Source organism: Brachycentrus maculatus, unplaced genomic scaffold, assembly GCF_059751285.1.
Source record: "Brachycentrus maculatus isolate JH-2025_06_01 unplaced genomic scaffold, ASM5975128v1 h1tg000626l, whole genome shotgun sequence".
In the NCBI taxonomy this organism is placed as follows: Eukaryota; Metazoa; Arthropoda; class Insecta; order Trichoptera; family Brachycentridae; genus Brachycentrus; species Brachycentrus maculatus.
In genome coordinates, this window is record NW_028281363.1 from 380,001 (window position 1) to 396,600 (window position 16,600).

The window sequence follows — 16,600 nt, forward strand, 5'->3', positions numbered from 1 at the left end:
CTGGAAATCTAGGTATTACCTTTTAGAAATATAATGAAGGTAATAAAATTATCCTTTGAGAACTTCTTGTGATATATTAAATTAATATAATAATGAAATTAATCTCAAAATAATATATATATACAAATATACAATAATAACTGAAACGTGATTTTATATAAAACTACACAAAAATAAAAATTAAATTAGCAAAACGGTTTCGTAAACTCTTGTTTTGAATTTTTTATAAGATTTTAATTGAACACATTTTACACTTTTTATTGAAACAGAAGTTTATTTATTTATTATACCATATGATATTATGAAAATTTAACAAAAATATCTCGTTATTTTACGTAACTACGCAATACTTCTATATGTTGTATAATTTACTGAATAAAAATGTTTTTATCCTATTTCAAGTGTTTTATTTTTGAACATGTTTATAAGGTAACCCAATTTGAAATTACAATAATTTTTTGAACCCCTGTACAGAGGGATGATTGAAGTGAGACACATATTATCATGCTGTATGATACGATAAAAATATTATATAATAAAAACCTAAGAAAATATAAAAATATTGAGTTGTACAAATTGTCAAGAATGAATGATCTAGAGTTAATTCTATGAAAATTGTTAAAAAGTTTGTATTATTTCCTTTCTTTTTGTGTGTGTATATTAGGTTATATAATATAAAAAAAAAAACAAAAAAAACGTATGTTAAAAGAACTCCACCGACAACATACAAAAGGTGGCTAGGTTGGTAAAAAAAATTATGTTTGTTAATTATGTTTACAAATTTTTTCATTCATGCAAATAGTTTATGTATTTATATGTGCATATGTGCGTAGTTAACAAATAAATATTTTATGATTATATTTTTTATTATTATTGTATTTATTTAGTAACAAATAAATATTCAAAAAATAGAAAAACAAAGCCAATAAATTAAAAAACACTCTTTTTTCGTTATTCATCGACGCTCGGTAGTTGATATTCCTTTGTTTCCAATCAAATGATGTGGTCGTAAAATTGTAGTTGATTCAATACATATCAGGTAATTGGTAACGTACATAATAAATTACATTTGTAGTTCACGCTTCGTTGATGTCGAAACACGATAGAATTTGTACATTAATTCAATCGATTTACATAATCTGGTCTCCAATTAGAATTGACAAATGTTCATATCTTGTTTCTGCATATCCTTATACATATTTGATGTTTGTTTATATGTGTGGGGAGATTACCCGTACATATTCGAGTTGATTCACCCCCAAATACCAACTCAGCAATTCGGCTCAGTAAACGTTTGCGAGGAACAGACGCACGAGAAGTTTGTTGAGGTGAGTATCCCAAAAGTTTGCGCTTGTATTATGGAATTAATATTTCCACAAATATTGATTACCCGAGATTAATTCTCATTTGAAAATGTTTTGGGTTTGTAATTTTTTTGAAATTTAATATATACCGCTTCTAAAGTGTGGTTTTTAACACATTGATAACACGTATTTGGTCACGAGTTCGATTCCTAGCGGGGTCAATACAAATATAAGATTTTTTTCCAAGAATCAAAATAAAATGTTTATCCCCATAAAAAAATAATATTTTGACAAAATGCTGTCGTTAGAAAAAGATTTTACCCAATTCGAGTTTTAACTGTAAATACACATGAAAAAAAACCATTATAGTTTTTTTATTATATAAACTATATCCGCTCCCTAGGTGGAGCATATGGAGTCCACAAAATGTCTTCAAGCTTTTTTGTTGGCTGCCAGCTCTTCTGCATCCTCCCAAGTCAATTAACAATTTCCAATTTTTTTTTTGTCGTCAAAAGTGATTTTAGAAACAGTTTAGTTTCTAAACTGTTTACTTTCATCTTACCAGTAGATGTCTCTAGTGAAGTTCTAATGATTCAAGAAAAACGTTTCGAAATTGGTTCACATACATAAAACTTCTTAGAATTTGAGTAGTGTGGTTGTCAATAATGGGTAGAATTGGTGAATGTTACACGTGTTTAAGGTGATCACTTGAACCAGCATATGATGGTCGTCAGCCCCGTAAATGCCGAGACATTCGTATTCTTCTTCATCTTTGACGAGATGTCAAAAAATAACAGATTAGTTTCAATTAATTGTTTATATTTTTAAATACTAATTCCCATTTTACTAGAAAGAGAAATAAATTTAATTATTTTGCTACGTTAATGACTTACATTAATATGCATTAGTACATAAAAAGGTAGGTATATGTATTTGTACAATATAAGGAAAGCGTCAAATATAACTTTATAACTTTTATCATTCAAATGCATTAATGAATACAGTATTTACTAATCTGTTACTTGATATGAAAACATTTTAATTTTCTCAAAACTGTAATGAAATCTACAATAAAAAATAAAGTGAGTGGAATGATAAAAGCGTAATAAAACATAATAAATATTTTAAAGTGCCAAATAAAATTTATCTTTAACGTCACAAAGAAGTTATCGATTTTCTAAAAAAAAAAAATTTGTTATTTTAGTTTAAATTATATTTTATTTTACCTTGCAATTAATGCTCTAGAAATGCCTGTAATGGTCAAACCATCCCCTAAACTGCACACGTAGTGAGGGACTAGTGAGGGGAAGCTACGTTTGTGGAATATTAAGTTTATTATACTACAAAAACGTAGGTATCCTTTAACGCGAATAACTCATTAATAAAGTTTTGTAACGATACAAATTGTGACAAATGAGCTGATTTTTTATTGACATTCAAAGTTTAAAATATCCTTAATATTATTAATATTTAAATCATTTACTTTGTGGATGGTCATTTTTATCATTAGGTATATTTTTTTTAACAATACTGTAAGTAATATTAGTATATAACCACTCACAGAGTTTTTTTTTAGTCTTTTCATCAGAACAATTACTACAATAATACCAACAGTTTGAGTGTGTCCAAATACTTGTTCACAAATCTGGATTATCTCCAATGATAGGAGTATTTTTCATATTATTTTTTGACATCTCATCAAAGATATATATTCCATATTTTTCTTCATCTTTGGTGATATGTAAAAAAAAACAATATTAGGATGCAAACAAAACTACACGTCTACAGTTCATGTCAGATCTCGGCTCTTACTGCATGTTTGTTCTGCAACCCCTATTGCAAGTTGGTCCTCGGGTTGACCAAAATTGCATGTGATCAATATTTTTTGTGGTTGTAAGTGTGTCAATAGTTCTATGATGGTGACGTGTAGTGTTGTTTGCACGCTGTTGTCGTGATTGTCCTGACGAAGAAATGGGTAAGTCTCAAACCCGGGAGACAAAAAATCTCGGTAAATGGTTAAAAATTCATGTTTCAAACATTTTTTTTAAAAAACAAAAAATTAAAAAGTTTCAAATACTTGCTTGTACTAAAAAAATACAATTAAATTTACAAATCAACGTTTTACTACATCACACCTTACGCAAATTATATTATTTTATAGCCAGTGAACAACAGTTTTTTTTTTCATAACTAACATGTATTTTTAAAGTATTGTATGAAACAGATGTATTTTTATGCTTAAATGTAATGTAATCGATTTTTCATTACAAATTACTGTAACATTAATTAAAGGTTTTTCAATGTGTCGTAAATGATACCATGCGTTGTAAAACAGAAAACACTGAGGGTAAATTCTAAAATAAAGTTAATATCTGTTGGTTAATTAATATTGATTTGGTTCGCTTGCCAATTAGTGGTTGTTTTGACGAAGAGATGGGTACATCTCTAAACTGGTAGACTAACAACTCGATACTTGATAGGAATTTATACTAAATTAACTAACTTTTTGATTAAATTCAACAATGTAGGGGCTTAAAAATAATATGAAGTAAGATTAAAATACAACTTTTTGATGTATTATGGATACTCGTACTTAATTCCCTTTTTCAACAATCATAAAAAATAATATCAATGTTATCCTATATTTTTGAGTATCTGAACAAGTAATATGGGGGTTAAATAAATAAACCGAATGGAACATTTTTTTAAATATGTCGTAACCTTATTCGGTTTTTGTATTTGATCACAAAAAGCTTATAACGTAAATCGGCACATTAATTTAATTGCATATTGCGTAATTCTAGCTTCTGATGTACCTATTTCAAAGTTTGACTGGGACTGGAAAACTTTAACTTAGGCTGGAAAACAATATTAACCGATTTAAATAAACAAATACCAAATTTTTAAAATGTTTTTTGCGTATACTGTTTCGCGCATTTTATAAACTTTATAAAAAACAACTTTGTTTTCAAAAAAATGATTTTTTTATGGGTACGTTTTTTCTCCAACCGTTTTTGACTAGAACCTTGTTTAACCCTGATGATTACAAGGTAAAAACCTTTTAAGGTAAGAACACTGTTTTTAACTACTTTTTTACTGGTACCTTCTTTCTTCAACTGATTTCAACTTTTGTCGAAAAAAAAGGTACCAACAAAAAAGTGGTTAAAAACAAAGTACTTTATTTTATGAAATACCATATTTATCGTGTAATGGATAAAAAAATCAAATTACAACTAGGCGCAGTTTGATTTTTGGTTATTGTGCTTACATCTTACTTAATTTAGTTTTACTTAAATCTTAGATATCTATTATGTGATCAGTTGCTTTGTCGTTGTTTTGGTCAAAGACCGAGTGAGTATTTCCAAGTCACCAGAAACAGACGATATAATGTGAATATTTCATAAGTACTTCTCCGTATGATATAATAGTCTTGTTGTTGGGTCCTTGGTAACTTTCATGTCAAAGTTTAAATTGCCTAAAGCATAGCTAGTTTCCCCCGTTAACATGAATACATAATTATTTACGCTTCTAGCGAATTATCACTATAATTTCCTTCAAACACTTTGAACAGGTAATAATAATTATTAAATACAGTTCACAAATTGCCCGGTATTTGAAATATATATTTCAATCAACTTTTGATTGCAAATTTGTACATTTGTAACCACAATATATAAACATTTGAAAATGATGGCAACCCGGCTTCGAAATGGACATGAAATTGTGTTTTTTGTTGAAATAAAAACATTGCAAATAGTTATTTGTTTTTTATGATTAAAATAATGTAATAAATGTAAAATAATATAATAAATGATGTAATAATTGTTTGCAGATATTTATCGTTAAAGTGTATAAACGATTATACAAGTATATTTATTAAGGAAAATACTAAATTTTGCAAGCGTAAATTAAATACTTTTGTCTTTTTTATCAGGACTGAATTCGACAAAAATGAGTTTTCATGTAACAAGAAGATCAAATTCTATAGAAAACACAAATTTGGATTTTGCTTTATTTAATAGTATCTGAAAACATTTTCTTTGAGATATAAGTATATTATTTTTTAATATTATATTGCAAGTAAAGATAATTCAATTTGTATAAGGAAATTACGATGGAAAACACCAAGAAGAAAAAGCTGGTGACAAAACGTGCTTTTACGAAGCAATGAATTAACCTAGATATTACATTTAGACAACTCTGCATTTATCGATAATATACTGCTAGATGCAATAGTGGAAATAATTCCACTTACAATTTCACTGTTGCATAACCTGACCACTGTATTGAGAATTTAAAAAGATAATACTTGGTTATAAGCAAGTATTGTACAAGAAAAATGTCGATACTCTTTTGTGGTGTTATTTACTTGTACTTCACAGGTATGCACACATTTTTTAATCAAAGCCGGTATTAAGAAAAACATTGCATTTTAATCAATTTTTTAAATACCATCGAGGACTACGTTCATTCAAGCGAAAAAATTTAAAATCAAAGCAAAAAATATTATTTCATTAAATTAATATTTTATACAAAATTCTAGTTCATTTGAAAAGGTCATCATAGTCGAAGCTCAGAATGTTTTGTTCGATTTTTTTTATCAAAAAAGAAATCCGGAGATCGTGGTGATATTAGTCTTAGGTGAGTAGAGAAATTCTATCATATTTTCTCTAAATTTTATGCCACCACAACAAGAATTGTTGGCCCATCATGGTGCTTAAAATAATAATAAATAAGTTTGTTACAAACCTATTGATTAAAAATTAATGAAATTTAAGTAATTATGAATGTTTATTCATGCAACCGTGATTATTTAAATATTTTCTTATATATTCTTCACTCAATTTTTTGTAGCCGTAACATGGTTTTCTGAACCATTATATTACTAAAATTTAAATACATGTTTTCAACCTTATCTTATAACCCGTACTCATTCCATTTCTGACAAAACTTAATTTGCAAGCAGATGTATGCAGGTAAGTTTGTTACATGTATTAGAGTATACAGATTGAATAACTATATATGTAGGTTTAAATTAACATAGTAATAGTGTAAGTTTTGTCAAAACAATGGCTATAAATTCAGTAAATGCCATCGTGCACTGGAAATAGCGGTGCCTCTGCTGTATCGGTATCCTGAATGAATCCTGATGAACAACGTAACACAAACAATTAACTTTAGTTACTGCCGCAGATGTAAAATATATTATACAATATATCGGATATATCCGATATATTGTATATGTAATATAGCGAGCTTGATGGGTATTTTGATTAATAATATACACCGTGAGCCAAACTTCCCATCCTTCTCCATTTGTGGATGTTTTAAATATTTTGTTACCATACTATTTTATTTTCATCTTTTACATATAATTTTCGTAGAATACATGGTAAAATTGTGGCTTTTTATGGAACACATCACTGTTCATACTAAAAAAACTACTGTTTCTGACCATAAACAGCTGTGGCCTAATTTTAGTAAATGAGAAAGAAAGAAAATAGAAAGCACTCGTTTTTTATATCGCTCACTCCTTTCAAGAACGTCATAAATCAAAAAACTTGATTTTTCAGGAGAACGTTTTTAAAGTTTAAAAATATAACACAATGTGTGAAAAATTAATATCAAGCCACTTATTGAACTTTTTACTGTGCAACAGATCTTTTTAGGTAAAACCTGAAGGTTTTTTCTCCATTTGAAAAATATTCAGTTTATTTGAAAAATAATTAAACAATACCTTTTCTTCAAAATGAAAAAACAGCATTTTCTGCCCTATAGCGGGTAAATATTAAGTTAAAAATATGCCTCTTTTGCTGGGATATGGTACATTTTCAAGGCATTCTGAAAACATGCATTACTCAAAATTGACGATTTTTGATTTACGACGTTCTTGAAAGGAGTGAGCGATATGCTTAGTTAGATGTTTAATTTAATAATGTTGAAAAAATAGAAAAATTAAACAACAATGCAATAAAAAACATTGCAAATACAAGCAAAATTATGTGACCGCAGCTTGCATGCGCAATGTAAAGTCTTATTCGTTTTGCTGTTACGTCCAACAGATGGCGCTAAAATTGCGATAAAAACTCTTTAAAATAAAATTTTAAACAAAACTTGTCACAAAAGCACTGAAAATAGAAACCAAACATTTCTACTATGCTTAATTTCACAGTGCAATGTTGGCACAATATTTTAGCAGCTATTATGAAGCACGCTGTCTGCCATGAATGATAGTTATTTCGTGTATCGATGTTACGTTTAACAGACAAAGCTGTTTAAAAAAATTGAACTCTGTTACCGGTATTTTATATTAATATTTATACACTACTTTGTGTAACGATTTCAAAATAGAAAAACTTTATTAGAATTGAGATATTTATCACAAAAAACAGTTGTATTGGAATTGATTAACATGTATTTTATGATATATGTGATTTACAAGTATTTTAAAATACATATCACAGGCGTACAGGAGAAAGTGACCAACTAACAAACATAAAATGTTCAGGAGGGTCACTTAAATCACTTTTGCTTGGCAAGAAAATAAACATCAATGCAGTTAGTCATTTTTAACAAGTCAATATATTATACGTCCAAGTTTCAAAAATCCTTTGTGATTTTTTCAGGGCAATATTAAGCAAGTAAGATATCAAATAGTCAATGATCACGTTTTTGTAATAAATATAAATGCACTTGGTCACTTTCTCTTGTATGACTACAATATGTGATATATATATATATATATATATATATATATATATATATATATATATATATATATATATATATATATATATATATATATATATATATATATATATATATATATATATATATATATATATATATATATATATATATATATATATATATATATATATATATATATATATATATATATATATATATATATATATATATATATATATATATATATATATATATATATATATATATATATATATATATATATATATATATATATATATATATATATATATATATACATGTATATATAAATATATATACATATATATTTATTTATATATATAAATATATATATATATATATATATATATATATATATATATATATATATATATATATATATATATATATATATATATATATATATATATATATATATATATATCCTTCTCCTTCCTGCATAATCTAAATGTGTTTCTAACATAAGTTCAAGTTAGTTTTATAACATAAATGTGGAATTGTTTGATTGGCTTTTTTTACGTAACTGTTTTTTGTTAATGTAATGAAATTTTTATAATTGTAATAAATAAAATAAAATAAAATAAACGTTTTATGAGTTAATTAAGAAAAAATACAGATGCATATCAAACACCAATTTCTGAATTCTTTAATAAAAAATATTTCTCCTCTTCGGGGTATTTTCATAGCAACGTAATAATTTCGTGTAATTGTGTGCATAGGGATACTACAGTAATCCAAGTTTGTAGCGGGTAGACCGCATTCGTCCGAGTAGCGCGGTCAGCTGAAGTAGAAGGGTCGGTTTTCCTGCTTGACGTGATTTATGCAACACCGTAACAGTCCGTGACGTAAACAGCCTACAGGACTGGAGAACCGAGTACTTATCCTGACTGAACAACAATTAATTTCATGTATTGACATCTCAACATATAGATGATGAAGAATTTGGATATTTAGATATATTTTTTTAATTTTATTTTTTAACATAAATTGTATACATTTATTTAAATCACAATTTTCAGCATATTTAAAAAAAATGCAGAGACCCACCAAGCCACCTTATGTATCTTGTCGGTGGTGTTCTTTTTGAAAACATATTTTTTTAACCGTTTTAACCTAATTTTAACAATAAACCCACAAAAAGAGAGAATATTAAGAATAAGTAGATACATTTTACAATTTCCATAAAATTAACTATTGATCATTTACGCATTCCTTTATTTTTCCTTTGTTCCATATTTTATTTTGACCTCTAACATCCGTCAAATCTGTCTTTAAAAGCATTGTCAAATATGTCGAATGTAGGTTGAATTGTTATGGTCTGACATTTATACAAAAATAAAATTAATAAGAAAATTTACTTTCTCTCTTTCAAAATTTTATTTTTGTTTAAATGTCATACCGTAACAATTTCATTTTGATCTACATTTAACCTGACGATGGGAAGTAGTGTTTTTCAAAGTTTTATAGTGGTATTACATAAAGTAAACGATAGATGTTAAAGGGAATGTTAGGAATTTGAATATTTACAGGTACAGGGTATTTAATGAATTGAATCTGGGACCACCGTCACGGGAACTAAACTCTTTAACCATTACGCTAGGAAGGCGCTCTATATAACTTATTTAAACATTCATCCGCATCCGATGGTGGCTAGGGCACTGCATCATATAAACATAGTGTAATCTTGATTGTTGACACACGACGGAATAGTGAATAGCTCTCGCTTCAGTTACCAGTCAGGGTAAAATTTAATAAAAATTAGAGTGAAAAAATCAATTTTATTCATTTGACCCTCTTAGGAATTGAACCCGGGACCTTCAGTTATAAAACGACAAAGCCAAAAGCATTTGAACAATGATTTTCTATTAATTTTTACAAATAAAAATGTATTCCAATTATTTTATTTTTAAATAAATTAAGACTCTACACTTGCTGAAAGAGCGATTTACTAGGTGATTGCCAAATGAAATAAAATAAGACAACAATAATATTTTTAGCAAATTATTTCAACGTTTTACCATCACAATGTTTGTAAATCCTTTTTTGCTATTTACTGAACAAAAACTGTGTCCTTCATAAATTAATTAGGAATTAGTCTCAGTTTAAAACGATATTCTTGTTCTTGTTAGAAATTTTGAAGAAAACATACTAATAAAAGATATATATAAAAAAAACAGTATCTTGTGGAACTCGTTAAGGTTATATGAATGTATAAGGATACACCGTCTTCGGATGGGTGAAATGCGAGTCATAATAAATCATTGTCAGGGTTTTTTTCATTCAAAAATTATTTTCGTGATTATCGACACAATCCACAACTGGCATCTAGTTTGTTATTCATATCGTGTTTCAAATTGTCGTTCGTAATAATTTGTGACAAAAAATAAAAATCAGCGTCCACCCTCTGTTTGGCACAAAGGGTTGCAGTCGGCACGTTTATCATGGAAAGGAGGAATAATAAAAATTTCCATTTGTCTCTGTGCGCGAAGCCACAGCCGAAAAAACCCATAATAAATTCAATGGAAAACTGCAATTTCCCGCGACATAAATGTTACATACCGCAAACAAAAGTTGGACAAATTAATTGTGACAAGGGTTTTCATTCCACTCTGAAGCTCAGAATCCTAACGAATGAAAACCATACAAAGACGAATAAAATACAACTACAATTGTTTAATTTAGACGAATTTAAACTATCAATTGAAAAAACCCAAGAAGGATGAAAGTCGACTGAATGCAGTCAAAATGCGATCTCTTAGAAGAATGTGCGACAAAACGATGTATGATAGATGTGCGAATAGTGAAATAAGGAAGGAATGCAAAGCTGAGATAAGCATTATCGATAAAATTAAGAAAGGTGTGTTGAGATGGTTTGGACATGTAGAACGAATGTGTGAGGAAAGAACGGTAAAACAAATTTATGAGGCGAATGTTAGTGGGAAAAGAAGCAGAGGAAGACCGAGAAAAACATGGCACGATCAGGTATGCCAAATACTTGAAAGTGGTCAGGTAATCGGCGGGTATGTATGAGGAGATGCATGAACGTGGAAGAGGCGAAGATTGTTTTTAAGGACAGAGTTGTGTGGCGCTCTATTCTCTCTGCCTACCTCTGCGGGGAAGCGGCGTGATGGTTAGTTAGTTAGTTAGTTAATTGAAAAAAAACGCATTAAAAAAAAGTAACCTGCCTTCTTTATTATATGAAAATTTGACGGAAGGCTGGAAAGGAATAATTTTCATAAACGGTCTGCTGTAAGGTTCTTCTGTTTTAAAGGTTAAAATGTAATAGGTGCATAAAACCAATTTAGGGTTTATGAATGTATCGTGGTTTATTGAGTTCTAAGAACTACAGATGTTCTCATCGACAGGTTAAAATACAACGGTGGTGTACCAATACAAATATGTTTGCATAAATAAACTCAAAAGTGGTTTTATACACGTACAAGTGTTTTTATACATATTTAAATCGTCATGTATTTTCACGATATTAATATTAAATCAATGATAAATATTGTATTGTTTCTGTTCGTAGTTTAACTTATCTGGTACAGAATTTTAACTTCTAGTAATTCAGAATAAAAAAAATAATTCATAGAGTGAAGTAAATGAAATAATTTAAATGGCAATAAAGTTCAAACATTTTTTTTGGTATAAACCATTGAAAGTATGCATTAGGGTTTAGAAAATAAAAATAAAAATATAACTTTATTAGCAATGTATAACAAATGAAACAATAACTGAATTCGAGTTTAAGCACCATGATTTTTAAAATTTAATATAAAATTTACATTTTCAATTACATTACATACTTGTATATTCTTAACGATTTAATTTCATAATAAAATGAAGTGAGACATCATGATTTCATCAACATTTTCGTTTCATCACATATTTTTTTTAACTTTACAGTGTTAACTGAAAAAATTACTCAGTTTTACTATATTAATCCAGTCTATAAAATATGGAACTCTTGCCCAAACACCAGGGAATTTGGCATCAGCGCAGCCATTACCCCAAGAGGTGATTCCGATGAGCTGTCCATCAACAACGAAGGGGCCACCGGAGTCTCCCTGGCAAGCGTCCTTGCCTCCCTCACCCAACAGACCACCACAGATCATTCTATCAGTCACAGGATTTATGTCTTGATATGCCAGGACGCATGCTGCTTGATCCACAACTGGAAGAATCACCTTGTTAAGAAGACCAGAAATTCCTCCTCCAGACTGAAAAAATACCAGTGAACTTTAAAATTGAACCATAAAAAAAATACCAGTTAACTTTAAAATACCATACTGCAAAATGTACATATATTTTGTGCGTAACAATCCTTATCATAAATATTTTAAAGATAATCAAAATATGATATATGTATGTTGTAATTTTGTTTATAATTTTTTATAATTAAAAATTCAACTGTTTAAATTCCATTGACAATGTACCTTGAAAGAAACTCACTCAAAATACTGTTATTTAAATAAGAAGAAAAAAATGGGGATTTAAAGTTGAATGAAAGTATCACATATGTATATAAAGGTTGTAGTATACTCTGAAACTCTTAAATGTTAAATATATTATTTGTTCTATATTAATTGTATGTCACTCAGGTAGGATTTTTTTCCTCTTGGATACTCAAAATACTAATAGTTAAATAACTGATGGATAAAAAAGCATAAAAATTGGATTGAAAGTATCATATAAACATTAACAAAGGTTTACAACATTTTGAGTGTGTCCAAATACTTGTTCACAAAATATGGATTATCTCCAATTACAAGAGTTATTTTCATATTATTTTTTGACATCTCATCAAAGATGAAGAAGAATATGGAAGTCTGGGCATTTACGGGGCTGACGACCGTCCTAGGCTGGTTTAAGTGATCACTTTACACACGTGTAAACAAAGGTTTTTGATATTACGTTAACTTGAAATTTTATAAGGCAGCTTCAAATAATTGCATAGAGCTATTATGAAATATTTTTATTTGAAAATTATAATTATCAAGCACTTGTAAAAGACCACTTTTGAGTTTATTATGTAAATGATGTTTATTTAATAATACTTTTTTAAATATTACCTATTGATGAAAAAATCTGTAATTCTACAACCTAGTCGTGTTTCTATTAATAAACTCAAAATACTATGGGTCTTATACAAGTATTTTATGTTAATGTTTTATTCATCATTTTATTCCACAAACGTAATTCCAGATAAGTTCATAATAAAACAAATATTTGTTTAAAACAAGATTGAAAGTAATATGATTGTAGGATTCATAGATGTGCAAATGCGAATGCTACAGTTTGTCAAAAGATGAAATAATTTAAAAAAAAATAAACTAGCCTTAAAAAAAACAGTCCTTACTAGCCATTGTTTACTTTGTGTAATACCACTTTTTTGAACACTTATTTGTGACTATCAGTTTTTTAAATTTTATTTTTTTACAAATTTCAAATCGTAATATTTTTATTTAATATTTATTTTAATTTAAGAATTTTATTTCATTTTAATGACCTGATGATGTTGTTGATGAATGATTTTCCGAAACCGGTAGTCAAAAATAAGTGTATAAAAAAGTGGTATTGTACAAAGTAAACAATGGCTGGTAAGGAGAGTGTTTTATTGCCATTCCTCAAAGTTATCAATGCTTTTAATATACAAAAAAAAAAACATTTTAAACTTCGCCTGTAACAATACAACTAAGAAAAATAAGTGGTGTAATCGTTGTCAAATTCTAAATAAATTAAATCAATCGATTGTTTAACTAATACACAAACTTTAATTAATAAATAAGTTAAGTATAAGTAAAATCAAAAATTAAAAGTCATATCAACTTACAACGGTGCTACCCCATCCAGTAACTAATGCTGCAGATCCAGTAGCAATATCTTGACCTTGCACAGGAAGAGGTATGATCCTCGTGTTTATATTGTCAATGGTTATAGGTTCAAAAAGAGTGACCAGTGAAATATCATAGTCCACATTTGAGTTATATTTTTCATGTATTATAATTTTATAACCCAAATAAGTTTTTCCACCTGTGGCGTGGAAACTGGATCCAACACGTATTCTAAAACGGTGTGGTACATCTCTGCAAAGAAAACTATACATATAAAAATAAATCGAAATTATGAAAACCGATCCTTTTAGGCATTTTTGAGGTTAATTATTTGTATTTTTAATTAATGTTTTACTTAGTAAATACCACAATTTCTTAAAATCTACTGTGACACGTGTTTCGATGCATTCCGCATCATTTTCAAACACCGTATGTAAATTATCTTAAAATTATTTGTAAATGAGAATTTTTTAACTGTGTTTTCTATTTTTAAAGATCTTGGTATCCACAAACATGACCAAATCAATGTTGAAAAAATCAAATTTTATATATAAAATGAAACTTGCGTAGCTCCACTTTTGTGTTTATTCGTGTACACACGACTAGCTTTGAAAACTGCTGATGTTCTCAACAAGAAATGAAAATATAAGCAGATTGTATTAAAAATACTATCAGATTAACTCGAAAGTTTTATTCTACAGGCATTTTATTATTTGTAAATTAAATGTAATCGTGTTACAAAAAGTATAATAAATGAAAAAAAATATCTATCATGGGGTTGAAAAATATAAAATGTATACAAGTTATTTTTAAAACATAAATCATCGATAAATAGAAACAAATATCACATCAAACGTTGCTTTAAAACACCCCTTATTATTATTTTTTAATTTAACATATTTAAGTTAAGAAGTATTTTTGAAAATGCAAGACTTTTAAATAGCATTTATAGTTAAAACAGAATTATGATCTTATTAATTTCTACGTAAGAATTATATTATAAAATTAACTAAATTTTGATAGTTATAAAAAATATATCGAAGAAAAATAAATTTTCTTTTGAGACTATTTTGATCGCAAAAACTCATAACTGTCATAACTGTCAGGTTAGGCATTCATTGCATGACAGTTGTTTAAATTTCTAATGAAAAAAAAGTTAAATACCCAGCTGTACAGTGTGCAGCAGTCAGTATGACAGTGGAACTGATGATGGAACCACCACATCGAAAACTGAAGGAGATACTGCTTTGATATTCAAGGCCGATCTGCCAAGGAGCGTCAGTGATGCTGGCCTCCTCTCGATGGGCGACGATCCAATACCTCGGATTGGTCCATGATAAGCACCTCAAATAGATATTAAAAATATAAATAAAAACATTGAAAATACATCATTAAAACTCAATATAAGATCGTACAAATAATCAAATAAAAATGTGTTTATCTTAAATGTTTTAATTATATATATTTCATTTAAAATGGCCATTTTTTTACAGAACATCGAATAATTTTCCATCAGAAACTGTTAATGTATGTGTAAGTAGAAAATAAAATTAAAATTAAATCACCTTGTATTATAACTACAAAATTTGAATATACCACTAACGTTAAAAGTAGCATGACGTTGATATGTTATAAGTAATATTATATAAACTTTAAGAGACTGAGTTGATAAATTGTACATTTGTAAATATACCTAAGTAAATAGTATCACTTAATCTCAATTCTATAATTCGTGTTATCATTTTTGCTTCCTTTGGCATTAAGTTAACATAATCCAACCTAATGATCGCGAGGTTTTTAAAAATATGTAATTGATATGGATTTTTCTACATCAAATCTTGATTATTATAAATAGTTATTAAATTATTTAGTTTATGAATCAAAACATCCCTTTATTGATTGGGGGAAATAAATATTTTGAATTATAAAAAAAACTTGTAACACGTTAAATAAACGTTAACACGGCATACATATCGCTCACTCCTTTCAACAACGTCATATTTAAAAAATCGTAAATTTTCAGTATGTATACATATTTTCGGAATGTCCAGAAAATGTACTTTATTCCAGCAAAAGTGGCATATGTTTAACTTAATATTATATTTACCCGATACAGGGCAGAAAGTGTTGTTTTTGCATTTTGAAGAAATGGTATTTTATAATTTTTTTTCAAATAAATTAAATATTTTTCAAATGTAAAAAAAAAACATTCAGGTTTTACCTAAAAAGATCTGTTGCACAGTAAAAAGTTCAATAAGTGGCTTGATATGTATTTTTAAAACATTTTATTATATTTTCAAACTTCAAAAACGATCTCCTGAAAATCAAGTTTTTTTTTATATATGACGTTGTTGAAAGGAGTGAGTGATATGTGTCTGAGAATGTGCACGAGGAAAACGACAAATGATTTATATTACATTCATTAAAACATATTCTTTAATTAGAATGTATATCATCCAACCAACCAAGAATAAAGAATTTTAAACGTCCCAGGACTATTGGACTAGTTTCAAGAGCTAAAGACGATCTCATTACAGACGTTAATGAAAACATCTGCAGTTTTCGAAACTAGTCATGTTTAATTTTTTTAACCAAAAAAAAAGCATTTTTAAATAATTTATTTCTATTGGTTATGCATGAAATGGATTCAATTACCTCTCTAGTATCCGGGTGAGATCTATCTACTAAGTCGTCCTGTCGTCTTTATTGATACCCTCTCGGCGGCTTGGCCAT

The 16,600-nt window shown here is 27.9% G+C and overlaps 2 protein-coding genes across 2 annotated transcripts in view; one reads left to right on the forward strand and one right to left on the reverse strand.

Moving 5' to 3' along the window:
* LOC148300961 (uncharacterized) overlaps positions 1 to 281 on the forward strand; it is a 10,205-nt gene extending 9,924 nt beyond the window's left edge. Inside the window, exon 3 of the mRNA XM_088274043.1 lies at positions 1 to 281. This exon is cut by the window's left edge and continues 245 nt beyond it. The gene's annotated coding sequence lies outside the window, so the exon portion shown is untranslated.
* Positions 282 to 6,385: 6,104 nt separating this feature from the next.
* LOC148300962 (trypsin-1-like) lies at positions 6,386 to 16,600 on the reverse strand. The gene is made up of 5 exons (XM_088274037.1): positions 16,581 to 16,600; positions 15,032 to 15,211; positions 13,867 to 14,119; positions 11,959 to 12,253; positions 6,386 to 6,450 (listed from the first exon to the last, which is right to left on the reverse strand). The coding sequence occupies exons 1-5, from the start codon at positions 16,598 to 16,600 to the stop codon at positions 6,386 to 6,388; spliced, it is 813 nt and encodes a 270-aa protein (XP_088130163.1).

What these genes read in the sequence shown, in the direction of transcription:
- LOC148300962 (XM_088274037.1), bottom strand. Translation starts at nt 16,600, where the DNA reads ATGGCCAAGCCGCCGAGAGG. An exon ending in ATGGCCAAGCCGCCGAGAGG is followed by an intron (nt 15,212 to 16,580) that starts GTATCAATAAAG and finishes TATCTATTTGAG; the next exon opens with GTGCTTATCATGGACCAATC. An exon ending in CTGGATGGGGTAGCACCGTT is followed by an intron (nt 12,254 to 13,866) that starts GTAAGTTGATAT and finishes GTATTTTTTCAG; the next exon opens with TCTGGAGGAGGAATTTCTGG.